Here is a 16,261-nt window from a genome sequence, read left to right as displayed (position 1 = left end):
CTAAAGCCGTCTCCCCAGGGGCTCATCTCACCCTCCTCTACACAAGAGGCTACAGACATCCAACTGTGAGTAGGGGGAGGGACAGGGAGAGGGCCAGGTCAAATTCTGCAATATTGACCCCAGGGAAACTGTGGGGGTGGGGAGTGGGGGGAAATCTTACTAGGTCCAGGGAGCTCCGCCAGGTCTGGGAGGAAGGCTATCACTTGAGGGCGGGGCGGGGGCGGGGCAGGGGGGGCAGGGCAGGGGGGGCAGTGAGGTAATTTCCGTGCTCTGTCGTCAGAGGTCTGAGTCGCCCCAGGGGCAGAATCGAAACTGATCGCTGCTCCAAGTCGATGCTGGTGCACTGGGTAAGTATGGGGTGGTGGCTGGGGACTGGAGGGGCTACCCGGAAAGGTGTGAGGATCATCCCGTTGCCTGCAAATGGGCAGGACCAGCTGCCCCAGACAGACTCCAGTAGCGGACAGCCCTAGGGCCCCCTCCTCTTACTTCTCCAGCTGCCGGGTATGGGGTTCTAGCTCTGACGATTTAGAAACCTCCACAGGAGTGCCGGGAGGGGGACCACAGGCTTTGCTTGTTGCTCATTCTTTGCTTTTAAAATACACTCTTTACCTTAACATTTCCCTAGAAAGTTCTTTTTAGAGTGCTAGGGTGTAGGTCAGTAGTAGAGTATTTGCCTGGCATGTGTAGGAAGCCTGGATTTCATCCTCAACACTGAAAAAGGAAAAAAAGGAAAATTCCCCTCAGACCTTAGACCTGACCTAGGTGTTTGCCGGGAGCTAGCTGCTCCCTCTCCCATCACTGCTGGGGTGGCACTAACTCAGACTCTGGGCTCTGGACATTACCTTTCCTCCTGGCATCTCTGTGAGAACTCTGAGGAGGACTATCCAACTTGGGTAGAGCAGGACAAGGCTGTGCCCTTCCCTCCTGAGGCTCCCGTTACCAAGTCTAGTAGGCTATGGTAGTCCCAGGAGCTGACTAACAGCTCTCAAGAAAGGGGGTACTATTTTTAGAGAGCCAGGAGATTTGAAAACTTGAGGGGTGAAGGAGCCCCAGAAGTACCAGAGGGAGGATTCTTTGGCCTCCTAGCTCCGTTCTACTAGCTGCCACTTAAGTTCCTTATGAGCAGGACTTGGAGGCCTTTCAGGAGGAGAAGCTGAGCTGGGGTTCAGGTGGAACTCCCCAGCAAGGTTGGACAGAAGTTTCTGTCTTTCACCTGGCAGAGGATATGTGGGTCCTTCTTGGCCTTGGGCTGACTTGCTTCTCTTTTCCTATCATCTCTTTAGGGCTAACGGTTCCAGTAGACCAGCTCAGAAGCCTTGTCCACAACCCTGACAAACCTGGCCTTCATCTGAGATGGCATCTTTGGGGTGCAGTCTGTGGTCTGCCAGCACGTTGGCCACCAAAGGGCCATCCTTGGCTGGACTTTTTGCTCAGGTAGACCTTCACCTGGGCTGTTCCCGCTGCACCCAGTGCCTCAACGAGAGCACCTACATCCTTCATGAAGTGGATCATGACTGTCCCCGCGAGATCCTGCTGGTCCGATACAAGCAAGGCGCCAATGGCAAGGTCTGGCGTAAGGTGGGTCGTCGGCCTAGCTTCCCAAGACCTATGCGTTATGAAGTCTGTCGCTACTACAGCCCAGGACTGGGCTGCAGGCGCCACCGGAACAGATGCACCTTTGCCAGCAGCTCGGAGGAGGCACTGGTCTGGACATTTGAGCGCAAGCACAACCTTCCCCGCCTGAAATTAAAAGCTGCTGTGCAGGGCACCAGAGCCCCGGATAGGCCGCAAACCCCAGCTGACACCATCCGAGCAGAGTTTGGTGGCCATTTCCAACTGCTCTGTGCCCTCTGCTTCAAGTGCCGTCCCTCATACCTCCGCCCTGTGGATCCCAGGGGCCACTGCCCTAAGCACCAAACCTGTCCCACACTCCTCATCCACGTTATAACTGAGGGCCGAAAGCGGCAATTTGTGGAGGTGCGGCCACAGCCACAAAAAAAACATCCTTTAAACTACTGCATGTTTGTGGGCCGTGGAGCACCATGCCGCCATGGGGCCTCACGCTGTGAGTATGCACACAGTGCTGTGGAGATGGCTGTGTGGAAGGCTGAGCAGCTGGATGGGCTCCAGAGAGGAGATCTGCTCACATGTCCTCTGCTTGGAGAGGACAAATGGAAGGCCAGCCGTGGTCAGCTCCCTGAGGGCCAACTGTACTGCCATGTCTGCTTGGTCACCTGTAATTCTCAGGAGGCATTTGAGAACCACTGTTCCTCCCTGGAGCATGCACAGATGGTGGCCTTTGACCAGGCTGTGCCCTGGAAGCACCGTGCTCCACCAATGGGGCTCTCCAAATTTGAGCTCTGCCCTAGGTAAGGGGAATTATGTGGGAGCTAGTAGGGTAGGAGAAGAACCCCCACCTCAGGCCAGCACCAGGGATTGTGAGGCCCACCAGGCCTGAGACCTGCCTATCATCTGCTGTGCCCTCTACATGTCAGGCTAGTATTGCAGTGGCCTCTGAAGATGGTTCCTTGTGCCAGCCCTTGCCCTGGTGCAGAGCAAATGAAACCCCCATATGCCACCCCCACCCCCACCCCAGAATTCATACCTGCTCCCCATACAGGCCACTGTTGGGCTAAGAGGGTTAGCTCCTGAGGCTGTACCTTCATGAGGTCCTGCTGACCTCCTCATCTCTCCAGGCCTGACCTCTGTGAGTATGGAGATGTCTGCATCAAGGCACACTCAAAACAGGAGTTGGAGGAGTGGATTCAGCGGGCACAGGCCATGGAGCTGCGAGAACAGGCTGCCTGGCAGGATGGGCTGGTGTCTTACCAGGCACGACTGCTAGCTGAGTACCAGTGCAGCAGCAAAGAGGTGTTGGTGGTAAGTAGAGGCTTGTGAGAATCAGAGGGTGGGTCCAGGGCTGCCCTGCTGAAAGCCAGGCTTCTTTGTGCAGATGGCTGAGACTGTCGATGGAGTGTCTGTCACTTGCCACCAGCCACTAGTGCATCAGGCCCAGGAGAAGAAGACCCAGCACAATTGGATGTTCACCGTCCACTCTGAGGTGAAGCTTCAACAGCTCTGAGATCTCATATCTTATGGGTAGACCCTGCTGTGGGTGGTGGGATTCCCAAGGTGTTAAGGACTACTACATGTAGGCAGATATAGAGAGCCTATGATTTGGAGCTGATGCTGCCAGTGGCTGTACTTCTGTATCTATGTGACCTAGGAAAAACCCTGTAGCCTCTCTGCCTTAGTTTCCTCCTACAGTGATAGTTGATCATGGCATCCTCACCCTATGGGGTCACTCAATGGAGTAAATTAATTAATATAAGAAACAAGTGTGCCAGTATCTGGCACCTGGAGACTGAATGTGACTTGTAATTACAGGACCCTGAAAATCCCAGCTGCTCATCTTTTTTAATGTCTGCTGGGCCTTAGTCAAGGTCCATGAGCAGAGACAGAAACCAGGGCAGACTGAACAATCTGAGGGTCCCACACTCAGAAAGCGGCAAGCTGCCTTTCTCAGGAGGGTTGGGATGACAGGGCTGAAGGAGTCACCATGGGCCCTGAAAGAGTCTGAGGGCCCATTCAACACTTCATGGCCTATCTCCTTCTCCAGGACCCCTTGCTACATGTGGCTCTACTCAAGCAAGAGCCTGGAGCAGCCTTCTCACTGGTGGCCCCCAGTCTCCCACCAGACCAGCTCTATGCACAGGGAAAGCACTTCTGTGTGCCCAACTCCCCAGCCCAGTTCCAGGTAGGGGTGCATGTACAGGCTGCCTCCTTTGGCAGCTTTGAGCAATGGGTGGTCTTTGACTTCGGTCACAGGCCAGTGCTGCTCCAGAAGCTGAAGTTGCAGCTGGGCCAGGCACACAGCCTGGAGCTTGATGGGAAGCCAGCACCCAGACACCCCCAGGAGCTGGACTGCTGGCACACAGGCAACCGCCATGTAGTACTTGAGGTAGATTGGACACCTGAGCAGGAAGCCCTGATGGCCAAGTACAAGGTACCCTCCCTGGCCCTGGAGTTCAGTCACAGTGGTCTGGTCTGGGGCCCCATCTCTCGTATAAACTACCGGCAGAGGATGCACACGTTTCTCTATGAGGAGGAAGCAGCTCAGCAGCAGCTGGTAGCCAAGTAAGTGGGGCAGTGGGCTAGCAGGAGTGACCCAGGTCTGGAGTTGGAGTTGGGTCTTTGACTATGGCATAGAGAGCTGACCTATAACTTTCCATCAGGCTGGCCATGAAGGGCCAGGTATCTCTGAAGACGGCACTGCAGACACCAGCACTTGGCATGCTCTTTGCACCACCAGGAGCCCTCTATGCCGAGGTTCCCTTCCCCTCTTCTCTGTTGCCGGATACTGACCAAGGCTTCCTGCTGGGCCGAGCAGTCAGCACAGCCCTTGTGGCTCCTGTGCCTGCACCTGACAAAACTGTATACCAAGTACGGCTGGAAACACGGGCCAGCTCAGAGCATGCACTATGGCTGCTGTTGCCAGCTCGGTGCTGTACGGCTTTGGGGCTGCAACCTCAAGACAGCCCCGTCTTAGAGGTGCAATTCCAGATTGACCCTCTGACCTTCCGGTTCTGGCACCAGGCAGTGGATGCACTGCCTGAAGAGCGCCTGGTGGTTCCTGACCTGCCCACCTGCTCCCTGCCCCACCCTTGGCCCATCCCACTTTCATTTCGTGGCAATCACAAACAGAAGCTGGCTGTGGGGCTCATTGCAGGCAGAAGACCTGAGGGCACAAAGCCCATTCCACCACTGCTCATCTATGGCCCCTTTGGCACTGGCAAGACCTATACACTGGCCATGGCTGCCCTTGAGGTTGTCCAGCAGCCCCACACCAAGGTGCTCATCTGTACACACACCAACAGGTGAGCCCAGAGATGCTTTCAGGTTGCTTACCACTGCCCTGGCTCCCAGAGTGTCCAGCTTTCTGATTCTTATGAAGATGCTGCTGGTGGCTGGTTGCATCTTCCAAAGCCAACTGGGGTGCCCTGAATCAATGGATATACTATGTGGGTAAGGAGATAGATGTGGGTGCCTTTCCACAACCTGGACCAAGGAGAGAGTTGTAGTGGTGTTGTTTTAGCCTACCCCATGTTTCCTGGGCAAGGCTATTTATTTATTTACTTATTTACTTACTTACTTTTTATTATTCATTTTACATGCCAACCACAGATCCCCCTCTCATCCTTCCGCCCACTCCCCCCCCCCATGTATTTATTTAATAGAAACAGGCTATTCAACCAAGAAGTTCCTCTTTGACTAATGTGGTTTTTTAAGTTCCCTATTACCACATATTATTACAGGCGTAGAGTCCTTCTTTAGCCCAGAGAAGGGGGTAGAAGGAGGAGCCCAGAACAATGGCCATGTGGCCTGAGCCAATTCTAGGCTGAGCTGGAGATCTGAGGGGCAAGGCTGTTGTTTACCAGGAAGATCCTAAGCAGCACCTTCTTGGCCTCTCAACTCTCAGGCTCTACTCCTCAGGACTGGGCACCAGTTCTTGTTGCCAAAGCTTGCAGCACCCAGGAGCTGTGTTCAGGATCAGTGCCAGCCCCCAGCCACCTTGGGCTGTCTCAGGCCACAGCTGGCTCTCCCCTTGGCCTCAACTCAGAGACCACCTTCTCTAAGCTGTACCCGACCACACAGGCTCTGACCTTCCCCGTGTCTTTGCTTTTTGTTCCCTCTGATGGCATTTGAGTCCCTAGGCAAGGCCCTGTTTGTCTGCCTTATGAGTGTTTCTGGCATCCAGGCAAGGCTGAATACATGTTTTAGCCAGCAGCCTGAGTCCTGAAGCAGCATCTCACAGTGCCTCACTCTTCCTACAGTGCTGCAGATATCTATATCCGGGAGTATTTCCATGGCTATGTCAACAGTGGCCATCCAGAGGCAGCTCCCCTCAGGGTGATGTACACAGATCGCCCTCCGAGACAGACCGACTCAACCACACTGCAGTACTGCTGCTTAACTGAGGACCGCCAGGCCTTTCGCCCACCCACAGGAGCAGAATTGGTACATCACCGATTGGTGGTTACCACCACTTCCCAGGCTCGGGAGCTCCAGGTGCCAGCCGGCTTCTTCTCCCACATTTTCATTGATGAGGCAGCCCAAATGCTGGAGTGTGAGGCTCTCATCCCACTGGCCTATGCCTTGTCATTAACCCGTGTAGTACTGGCAGGGGACCACATGCAGGTCACACCTAGGCTCTTCAGTGTGCCCAGAGCCAAGGCAGCTGGGCACACACTGCTGTACCGCCTTTTCCTGTACTACCAGCAGGAGGTACACAAGATCGCTCAGCAGAGCCGCATTATCTTCCATGAGAACTACCGTTCAACTGCAGCCATCATCAACTTCGTCTCCCATCATTTCTATGTAGCCAAGGGCAACCCCATCCAGGCCAGTGGCAAAGTCCCATGTCACCCCCAAAACTACCCTCTCATGTTCTGCCATGTGGCAGGCAGCCCTGAGCAGGACATGTCCATGACATCCTGGCTTAACTCAGCTGAGGTCACCCAGGTAGTGGAGAAAGTGCAAGAGATCTACAACACCTGGCCTCACTGCTGGGGACCCCGGGAGCAGAGACACATCTGTGCTGTCTCCCATGGTGCTCAGGTGAGCTGTCTCCTCTGGCTTCCACAGCTTTACTTTCTTTACCTGTGAAGGGCTGCTTTGTTCCTTTTCCAGTCCGATCCATGTGGCCATGCTGGGGTAGGGGTGTATAGGGATTGGCAAGAGGACCTGTTCCTTAACTGGGTGACAGCGCTCAGAATCCTGGACTTGTCTGCAGGTCAGCGCGTTGAGGCAGGAGCTAAGAAGGAGGAACCTGGGTGAGGTGTCTGTGGGCAGCTTTGAGATTCTGCCAGGTAGGTGACAGAAATGCAGTAATAGGGAGGCAGCTTCCAGCCCATTCCTCAGACTTGCATATGTAGGGTGGGACTGGGTTATCCAGTCTGCTGGTTTTACCTGGCCATCCGATCCATGTCTCCTACAGGGCGTGAGTTCCGGGTGGTGATATTGAGCTCTGTTCACAACTGCAATAGTCTGCTCAGCCCTGGGGCACCAACCTCAGAATTCTTCACTGAGCCTCGTGTGCTGAACACAGTCATGACCCGTGCCCAGTCTCAGCTGGTGGCTGTGGGAGATGCTGTGGCTCTCTGTTCCTCTGGAGCCTGCAGAAAGCTCTGGAAAAGTTTCATCCGTGAGTGCATAGAGCATCACAGCATCTTCCCTGAGGACCTGTCACTGGGGCAGATCGAGCAGGGTGTGGCCCAGAGACAGCACTGGACTTCCTTGACACTCAGAGCTGGGTGCCCAGATGAAAACCACACCGCTCTGGCACAGGACCTGCAAAGGTCCGTAGCTGAAGGGACCACAGTCAGAGCACAGACGGAGGCAGTGGCAGCAGGGGACACCACAAGAGGAGACTCAGCCTCTAGAGATGCTGCCGCAGGAGTGTCCACCCTGGAGGCTGGGATGTCTGAAGAACCTGAGGATTCTGAGTCTGACTTCTGGCCCTCTGACTGGGAGCTCAACGCCGATGATGCCATCCTGAAGGAACTCCTCGATGAAAGCCGGCAAGTGACTGTGACTGTGCGGGAGGATGGGCTTCTGGACACCATGGTTTGGCCTGCATCCCCACAGCAAGCCCGACAGTATACAAACCTGCCCTCGGCTATGCTGCGTAAGCTCCTGCGCTCCAACCCCAAGCAATACTGCCGCTGCAGCTTCCTGCAGGAGACCTTTGAGAGAGCATTGGCCACACCACTGGATGACATGACCTCTAGCCCTATCCAGGTCAGGGGTCGCCTGAACTGTGGGATGGCCTTCACAGGGGATGAGGTGCTAGTACAGGTCCTGGACCCAGCTGCTGATGACAGGGGTGTTTCAGGAAGCCTGCAGGGTCGTGTGATGGGTGTGTTGAAGAGAAGGAGACATGAACTGGCCTTTGTATGTCGAATGGATGAGTGGGACCCCCGGATCATGATCCCCATCAATGGTTCTGTGACCAAGATTTTTGTGGCAGAGATGAAGGACCCACAGCAAGTTCCCATCCACCGCCTTGTTCAAGGCCAAGTGCAGCGTGTAGGGCATGAGAGTCTCATGCCTGAGGACCGGAGCACCCGGCTTTTCCGGGTCCGTATTGTCCTTTGGCGGGAACGTTTCTATTACCCACTAGGCATTGTCCTGGAGGTGCTGCCCAAGGCCATCACCTGGGAGCAGGGCCTTCATATTCTTGCCCAAGAGCATGGCCTAAAGGCCCACACACCAGACCCAGCCTCTGTTTCCAAGGCTTTGCAGAGATACCACTCAGAGCTAAACATGGCCACTGGTCCCCGAGAGGACTGCCGCCACTTCTTGACCTTCACTGTGGACCCCCAGGGTGCCTGCAATCTAGATGATGCTCTCAGTGTCCGGGACCTAGGCCCAGTGTATGAGGTGGCTGTGCACATTGCTGATGTGGCCAGCTTGGTGCCCAAGGATGGAGCACTGGACACGGAAGCCCGCCAGCAGGGCTCTGTGTTCTATGCTCCGAGCAGGGAGCCAGTACTCATGCTGCCAGCCAGCTTGTGCCAGGATGCACTCAGCCTTCTGCCAGGCCAGGATCGCCTTACCATCTCTCTCTTCCTCACCATGGAGAAGGGCAGTGGCCAGATCAAGAGTCTGCGATTTGCGCCCTCCATAGTCTGCTCTGACCGCCAGCTGTCATATGAGGAAGCTGAAGAACTGATCAAGGGGCACCCTGGGGCTGGCCTGGAGCTGCCAGCCCACCTGGACTCTGTGGAAGCCTGTGTCGTGGCTGCCTGCTACTTCTCGTGGATGTTGCGTCGTCAGCGCCTACAGGCTGCCTGCTACTATGAGCCACCAGATGAGGACAGTGTGCTGGGCTTTCGCACAGCCCACATCATGGTCCAAGAGTACATGATCCAGTTTAACAGCCATGTGGCTGAATTTCTTGTGGGTAATAAGCATACACAGACACTGACACCACTAAGGTGGCAGCCCACACCCAGTAGGTACCAGCTTGACAGCGTCTTTAAGAAGCACAGAGAACTGGTGTCCCTGTCGCTGCCCCTGTGCCACCACTTGAACGCCAACTACACCCCCAGCAAGCAGCTGTGTGTCCTGACTTCCCTCTGGAAACAGGTGCAGCTCGCAGCTGGTACTCAGGACTACAGCCAGATGGTGGACCTTATTGCTGCCGATGACATGCACCCTTCACTGGCTCCTGCATGCCTGGACTTCCGAAAGGCTCTAGGCCGCTCTGCTTTTGGTCGATCCAGCCAGGGTGAGCAGCAACCTGCTGGCCACTACTCACTGCAAGTGGATTGGTACACATGGGCCACCTCACCCATCCGTAGGTATCTAGATGTGGTGCTGCAGCGGCTGATCCTGATGGCGCTGGGCCACAGGGACTCTACCTATTCTGCCAGGGACATCGACGGGCTCTGCCAGGACTTTAGTCGCCAGTATGCATGTGCCCAGAGCTACCAGCGGCGGGCTTACAGCCTGCACCTGGCCATCCAGCTCAAGGCCCAGCCTCGGGACAAGCTGGGCTTCGTGGTGGATGTCGAGATGGGTGCCCGCTGCTTCAAGTTGCTTTTCCCTGCCAACCGAGAAACCCTGCCTGACCCCTGCCCTGTCTACTACCACTCCCTGCAGCTGGCTGAGCACCCCCAGGAGCTAGTGAGCCAGACAGGCCTGCGGCTAGTATGGCGGCGCCGTATCTACTCAGTGCAAGTGTCCAAGCCACCTTTACCACTGCTGGGCACATGTTTTGATCCACACACCCAGACTATAGATGCAGTCCTGTGGACTCGGCTGCTGGTGCTGGTGAAGGAGCAGCGCTGGCCTGAGGTAGCTGCCCTCATCAAGGAGCAAGATAAGAAGCTCCCTCATCGAAGGGAGCAGGTACAGATAAAACAGAGTCGCTGTGGACACTTTGTAGAGGTGGCTTGTGAGCTGAAGAGAGGAGATACTCTGCAAGTACAGCTTGGTGCCAACCTGCAGCGGGGCTTTCTGGCACCATCCTTGCAGCTGTGGACTGTGGCACCTGGCTTCAGCCTCTGTCTGGAGCACATGGAACGGCCAGGTGACTGCTTTTCAGGCCACGTGCACCAGGCTCTGCAGGACCACTACCAAAAAGTAAGCGAGTACTCAGGTGTGTGGGAGCCACTCTGTGCCCTGGAGTCACTTACCAGTGCTGTTACAGAAAATGACTCCATTGTGCTGCAGAATGTGCACATTTCTTGGGACACAGATAGGACATCACAGGGGCAACTGCAGGGCACCTTCCAGCTGGACGCTGATTTTCTCCAGGAGAAATGTATAAATATCCACTTCAACTGTTGCTACCTCTGCATTCGGCTTGAGGGGCTCCCTCTCCCACCAGCCAGCCCACTCCCTAGGCCCAGCTGCCTTGGCCCCTTCCTGAGCATTGACCCTGATACATATACCTGGGTGGCCCATGGGCTGGCTGGTGACTGGGACCATGGGCTGGCTGGTGACTGGGACCCGGAGAGTGTGGAGGATCGGCAGGATGTTCCCAGGCAGGTACATTTCTTCATCCACCACATGGCCATGGAGAAAGTTCCAGAAGAGGTGCTGAAACCTAGTGCTCGGTTCACTGTGGAAGTGATATCTAAGCAGCTTCCTGATCTGTGAGTGGTTTCTATCACCTGAGGCCAGGGAGAAGGTCCCTGGGCTGAGGTCCAGCGCCAGGACCTCCTTGGGCTTCCCTCTCCTGGGAGGACATGGCTCCCTCCCTAGGAGAATCCTGTTCACTTTCTGATATCCCCTCTCATCCCAGCCGCAAGGAAGAAGCTGTGCGTAGACTGGGAAAGGCATCGCCACTGGTCATCAGCATTGCCTTGGGCCGGCCCATTCCGGAGCACCGTCACCGGCCTCACCAATACTCTTTCTGCAAGGGTAGGTCTGCTCTTTAGCTTTTCACCTCTTCCCAATGCATGGTGCTCAAATGATCCTTGCCTTCTGCTCCAACCCCACCCCAGCACCTACCAGCAGGTTCTTGAAGCGGCAGAACTACAACATCCCTGGTGGACGTCATAAGCTGAACCCTAGCCAGAACAGAGCCGTCAGGAGTGCTCTGGAGAAGCAATTCACAGTCATCCAGGGCCCACCAGGTGGGGTTCATTTGCAGGAGCCAGGGGCTGCCCTGGGCAGGCAGGTGTGGCCATAGGGACTCACACTGTCCTCTGTCCACAGGCACCGGGAAGACCATTGTGGGCCTCCACATTGTATACTGGTTTCATAGGTCAAACCAGGAGCAGGTGCCAACTGGCAGCAGCATTAATGGAAAGGAACAGCTGAGGGGCCCATGTGTCTTATATTGTGGCCCCTCCAACAAGTCCGTGGATGTCCTGGGAGGTGTGTTACAGATAAAGTGTGGGACTGCCAGAGGGTGCTGGGCATTAAGGTACAGTCTCTCACACCTGCCCTTGCCCTAGGACTGCTCCTGAGTAGGAAGACAGAGTTGAGGCCCCTGCGTGTGTATGGGGAGCAGGCAGAGGCCACTGAGTTCCCAGTTCCAGGAGTGAGTAGCAGGAGTCTATTCAGCAATACCTCCCAGGAAGGGAGGCCAAATCAGAGCCTCAGGTACGACACATGGGTCTGTGCTGGGATTGAGGCAAGGGGACCTCCACTGGGCAGGGTTTCACCAAGGTTCTGCCTTCTAGGAGCATCACCCTTCACCACCGGATCCGCCAGGCCCCCAATCCATATGCAACAGAGATCAGAAAATTTGATGCCCAACTTCGGGAAGGAAAAATATTCTCAAAGGAAGATCTTGCGGTGTAAGTGGTGGGCTCAGAGGTGGAGCTGCCCATTGGCAAGCTCACTGGATGACAGGTGTTACCTCACACAGGTACAAGAGTGTCTTGGGGAAAGCACGCAAATATGAGCTTGACCGGCACTCGGTCATCCTGTGCACATGCTCCTGTGCGGCATCAAGAAGCCTGAAAACTCTGAAGGTTCGACAGATCATTATCGATGAGGCAGGCATGGCCACTGAGCCAGAAACCCTTATTCCCTTGGTGTGCTTCTTACAGATTGAGAAGGTGAGGTTGGAAGGGATCTAGAACTGCTGCCTGGGTTCCTGGGGGCAGCTTAGCTGGGGTGCTAAGGGTGTAATAGTGAGCATTGCTATTGGTTGAAGATGGCCAATAAGCTGAGATGCCTCTGGCTACAAGGATGTCAAGATCATATCTAGCTGTGCTTCCAGGTGGTTCTGCTTGGAGACCACAAGCAGTTGCAGCCTGTGGTCAAGAATGAACAGTTGCGAAATCTGGGGATGGACCGGTCTCTCTTTGAGAGGTACCACAGAGATGCCATCATGCTGGACACACAGTACCGTATGCATAAGGATATCTGCTCCTTTCCCTCCATGGAGTTCTATGGGAGGAAGCTGAAGACCTGGTCTGACCTGAAGCGTCCACCCAGCATCCTGGGCCATGCTGGCAAGGAGAGCTGCTCTGTCATCTTTGGCTATGTGCAGGGCAGTGAGCAGAGGCTGCTGGTGTCCACCGAGGATGGCAATGAGAACTCCAGGGCCAATCCAGAGGAAGTAACAGAGGTGGTAAGTGTCAGAGCAACTCTCCTGGGTGCCTGGGTGGGTCAGGGAAAGCCTCAGTGGTCAGGAAGGCTGGGATCAAGTGAGGCCTCTGTGCTCAGGACGGAAGGCCTGGGTTCTAGCCCCATCTGCCCTCTCCTCTATTTAGGTCCGCATCACCAAGCAGCTGACCCTGGACCGGACGGTGGATCCCAAGGACATCGCCGTCCTTACACCCTACAATGCACAGGCTGCGGCAATCAGCAAGGGCCTCAGGCAAAAAGGGGTCACTGGAGTGACTGTGACCTCGATAACCAAGAGCCAGGGTGAGCCTGGCTCTAAGGAGGCCATATTTGTGTGGGGGTCAGAAGGGGGTTCAGTGGGTATAGAGCTGTGAATTCATCTACCATTCCCTCCCCATCTCCCAGGGAGTGAGTGGCGCTATGTGCTAGTGAGCACAGTCAGAACATGCCCCAAGAGTGATGTGGACCAGCGGCCAACCAAGAGCTGGCTCAAGAAGTTTCTGGGCTTTGTTGTGGATCCCCACCAAGTAAACGTGGCCATCACCCGGGCCCAGGAGGGGCTGTGCCTCATTGGTGAGGGGTTGCGTTTCTGGGGAAGGCTAGGGCACGGCAGTGTCAAGCATGCTCAGGGCAGAACTAAGAGCCACCTTGATTCTCCCTGCAGGGGACCATGTCCTGCTACGCTGCTGCCCACTCTGGCACCGTCTCCTAGACTTCTGTGAGGCCCAGCACAGCCTTGTGCCTGCTGAGAAGGTGCGGGTCCAGAGAAAGTCTGCTTTATCTTCCTGAAGAGCTCTCACCTGCCCAGCCTTTGACGTGCCAGCGGCTGAGGGTATGTCCCTCATTCTTCTCTGCCAAGCCCCTGAGTATACAGTGGATTGCTCACAGTCCCAGCTGAACATTAGTCAACCACCTCTGCTATCTTCTTGGAAACAGCCCTGGTATTGGCTGCAGTCTTGTAGCAGTGATAGTCTTATGGGCGGTGGCCTCTTCCTGGGCCGGAAGCAGGCTTAATAATGATGACCTTCCTGTTTGTGCCTGGACTTGAGTGGAGGGGAAAGAGCTGGAGGTGGGCCCCTTTGCTCCTTACTGTGTTGCTTTTCCTGGTGCATTTGGTGACTAGGACACCTCTTAGTGGCCACAAAGGACCCCAAGATATACCTTTGCTGTTACTGGGAGCCTAAACAGGAATGAGACTCCTCTGAGGCTGTACTTTGACACAGAGATCCATCTATGGTTGCACTGGGCACCATGTGTTCATTTGTCATATTTTCTAGTCTTAATGACCTAAAGCTAGCACTTCTTACTGGTCCACTCAGAGTGAGCAAGGAAGCCTTCCTGGAAGAAACTTTTTCTTTTACTACTCACTGCCTTATGTCCTGAAGGGCTGACTGCTAGGATAGGAGCAAGAGGGCAGAGCCAAGCCAAATGATCACAACCCTGCCTCCTGGGATGTGAAGTAGCAGCCCTGTGGTTAGGCAGCTGAGAATGAGGTACCCCAGGACCACTGGGACTATGCTTCTTCACCAAGCTTTCATGCCTGTATCCAGGGCTTTAAGACAACCTAAATCTAAATCTTTTTCTGCAGGACTGAACAGGTGAAATCTCTCCCTTCATGTCTCCCTCTTATATTCCCACCTCCTGGAAGTTACAAGGCTGGAGCCAGCTCCCTCTCAGTGTGACTTCCCTCTCCTGAGGTCAGAGATGCTACAAGTGAGCTGTACACCAGGAGAGGTGAGGCTCCTAAGGCCTGGCTGCAGAACCTCCTATGAGAATAACATCTGGTGTCTTCTACAAATTAAATTTCTACATTCCATCTTTTAATCTTTTCTCATATACATATATATAAACTGTATACTTTTATATAACTGGATAATTTTATTATAAAATTTGCTCTGAAAGTTCTCATGGGTGTTTTGTCGTATGGGCAAGAGTAAACAGGACTGGCCTTCGTCTTGCAGCCATTGAAGTGGTCAGAGGAGCTGAATACAGAACCTAGGAGATGAGTACAGAACTTGGGAGAATGGGGAGAGAAGGGAGTGGTATCCTATCTTGTGACTGAGAAAACTGCACAGTCATAGGAAGCTAGTGGGTAATTTAGCAGAGATGGGCTGAAACTGGAGAGCTAAGTCTGCCTGCTGTAAGTTTAGCAGATTGTTCTTAGTCCCCAGGCTGTAGCAGGTCCAAAGTCCTTATGACTGTGACCTCAATGACCACTTATCCAGTCCTCTAGTACTTTGGGCCCCACCACTCCCTCCAAGTCAACTTGTGACATGCATTCATTTTGCCTTTGGCTTGTAGCCAAACAAGCTTATCCTAGCACAGCTGATACGAGGATGACAGGGCTAGGAAAAGAGGTCCCCACAGCCTGTCTGCTGCTAGAGTTAGGGAGGAACAGCAGAGGGCACCAGCTCCACCTGCCCCCTCATCCACCTCGGTCTGCAGTTGAGTTTGGCAGGGATGTAATGTCCTGGCTGGGATCCTGGGGGCAGCTTGTGGCAGAGTGCTAGGGGTGTTATAGTTGAAGATGAGCAAGAGGTTGGGATACCTCTAGCTCAAAGAGCAGTTCAAGAGCAGCCATAAATAAATAGTGGAGTTGAGGGATGGATATGTACTAAAATAAGCAAGACATTCCTAGATGCAGAAGGATCTCCCCAACTAGAGTCAGGGAGGGCTTCTTAAAGGGGCCTTGAACTTGGTGGGAAGTAGTGAGGAATGGTTTTAAATGGGTTGTTGGAGCTCAAGAAGAGAAGAAAGCCCAGATCCCATCAGGAATAAAGATGCAAGTGTGGTGGAGGTGAAGCAATGAGCCTTGGAAAGGCATCGACACTAGCAGGCAGTGCACAGGCTGGCAGTGCACAGGCTGGGGATGAGCTCTGTGAACCAGTTCCCCAGCACCTAGTGCCTGTAGTAACTCCACTGTGTCTCCACCTCTAGGTTACATCTCTCTGGGCCTAATGGGGCACAAGACTGGGCCATAGTTGGGTGCAGGAGTCTTCTGGTCCTAGTTAGTCAGCATGCCAGGCTGCTAGACCTATATATGCTTCTCTTAGCCAGCCCTTATTCTAGACCTCCCCTCTCTGGTAGAATTACCATGACCAATACCCAGTCTCCGCCCATAACACACAGACCATTGTGGGTCCATCCTAGATATCTAGGATGACGCTATCCTGTGAGACACCCATAAGCAATTGATACTTTGACCACATGATGCCATAAAGAATGACTATTCTGATTCGTCCATCAGTGAATGGAGGTACCTGGCTTGCTACCCAGGCCGAGCCTCAATAGGCAGAGCACTTCCCCAGTGGGAGAAATGGGGATCATTATTACTCCCCACCCCAATCCTACTCAGAAAACGACCCCTCTGCCAGTGGAGGAGGATTCCCTGTCTTTGACCACCTGTTCCTGCCAGGCCTAGTAGTCTCAGAATGACTATCACCTATGGTATGTGTGGTGGAGAGGAAGCTGGAATCGGAGTGTGCTGTGTCAGCTCTTATTCCTTTTATCAGCTCTGCTGCTTTGCCCAGGGTACAAGGTGTTATCATTCTGGACCCAAAGGTGACCAAGCCTGCATCTACCTCTGTGTGTGTGTGTGTGTGTGTGTGTGTGTGTGTGTGTGTGTGTGTATGAGCGCGCTCCTGTTGATCTGGATGGAAGACATTAA

General features: G+C 54.3%; 1 protein-coding gene across 2 annotated transcripts; it reads left to right on the top strand.

Moving 5' to 3' along the window:
- The first annotated feature begins 261 nt into the window (after positions 1 to 261).
- Helz2 (helicase with zinc finger 2) lies at positions 262 to 14,498 on the top strand. 2 transcript variants are annotated; one of them, XM_028885276.2, is made up of 20 exons: positions 262 to 347; positions 1,284 to 2,369; positions 2,697 to 2,880; positions 2,954 to 3,061; positions 3,620 to 4,137; positions 4,236 to 4,877; positions 5,835 to 6,618; positions 6,794 to 6,869; positions 6,998 to 10,664; positions 10,814 to 10,932; positions 11,016 to 11,147; positions 11,230 to 11,391; positions 11,472 to 11,619; positions 11,700 to 11,816; positions 11,888 to 12,080; positions 12,245 to 12,598; positions 12,741 to 12,897; positions 13,000 to 13,167; positions 13,259 to 13,426; positions 14,183 to 14,498. In XM_028885276.2, exons 2-19 carry the CDS (start codon positions 1,354 to 1,356, stop codon positions 13,381 to 13,383), a joined length of 8,670 nt encoding a protein of 2,889 aa, XP_028741109.1. In that variant the 5' UTR covers positions 262 to 347; positions 1,284 to 1,353; the 3' UTR covers positions 13,384 to 13,426; positions 14,183 to 14,498. The 2 variants fall into 2 exon arrangements, with proteins under 2 accessions (XP_028741109.1, XP_037061382.1); XM_037205487.1 differs by lacking the exon at positions 262 to 347 and having other exon boundaries at positions 1,500 to 1,578.
- Positions 14,499 to 16,261: the final 1,763 nt, after the last annotated feature.

The sequence above is a fragment of the Peromyscus leucopus genome, chromosome 4 (genome assembly GCF_004664715.2).
Source record: "Peromyscus leucopus breed LL Stock chromosome 4, UCI_PerLeu_2.1, whole genome shotgun sequence".
Taxonomy (NCBI): Eukaryota; Metazoa; Chordata; class Mammalia; order Rodentia; family Cricetidae; genus Peromyscus; species Peromyscus leucopus.
Note: the sequence above shows the minus strand (reverse complement) of the source record. Positions and strands in the feature narration are given on the sequence as shown.

Coding starts and splice junctions, on each gene's coding strand:
- Helz2 (XM_028885276.2), top strand. CDS start 1,354: ATGGCATCTTTGGGGTGCAGTCTGTGGTCTGCCAGCACGTTGGCCACC. Junction 11,392..11,471: donor GTCCGTGGATGTCCTGGGAG/GTGTGTTACAGA, acceptor CCCTTGCCCTAG/GACTGCTCCTGAGTAGGAAG. Junction 13,168..13,258: donor GGAGGGGCTGTGCCTCATTG/GTGAGGGGTTGC, acceptor TTCTCCCTGCAG/GGGACCATGTCCTGCTACGC.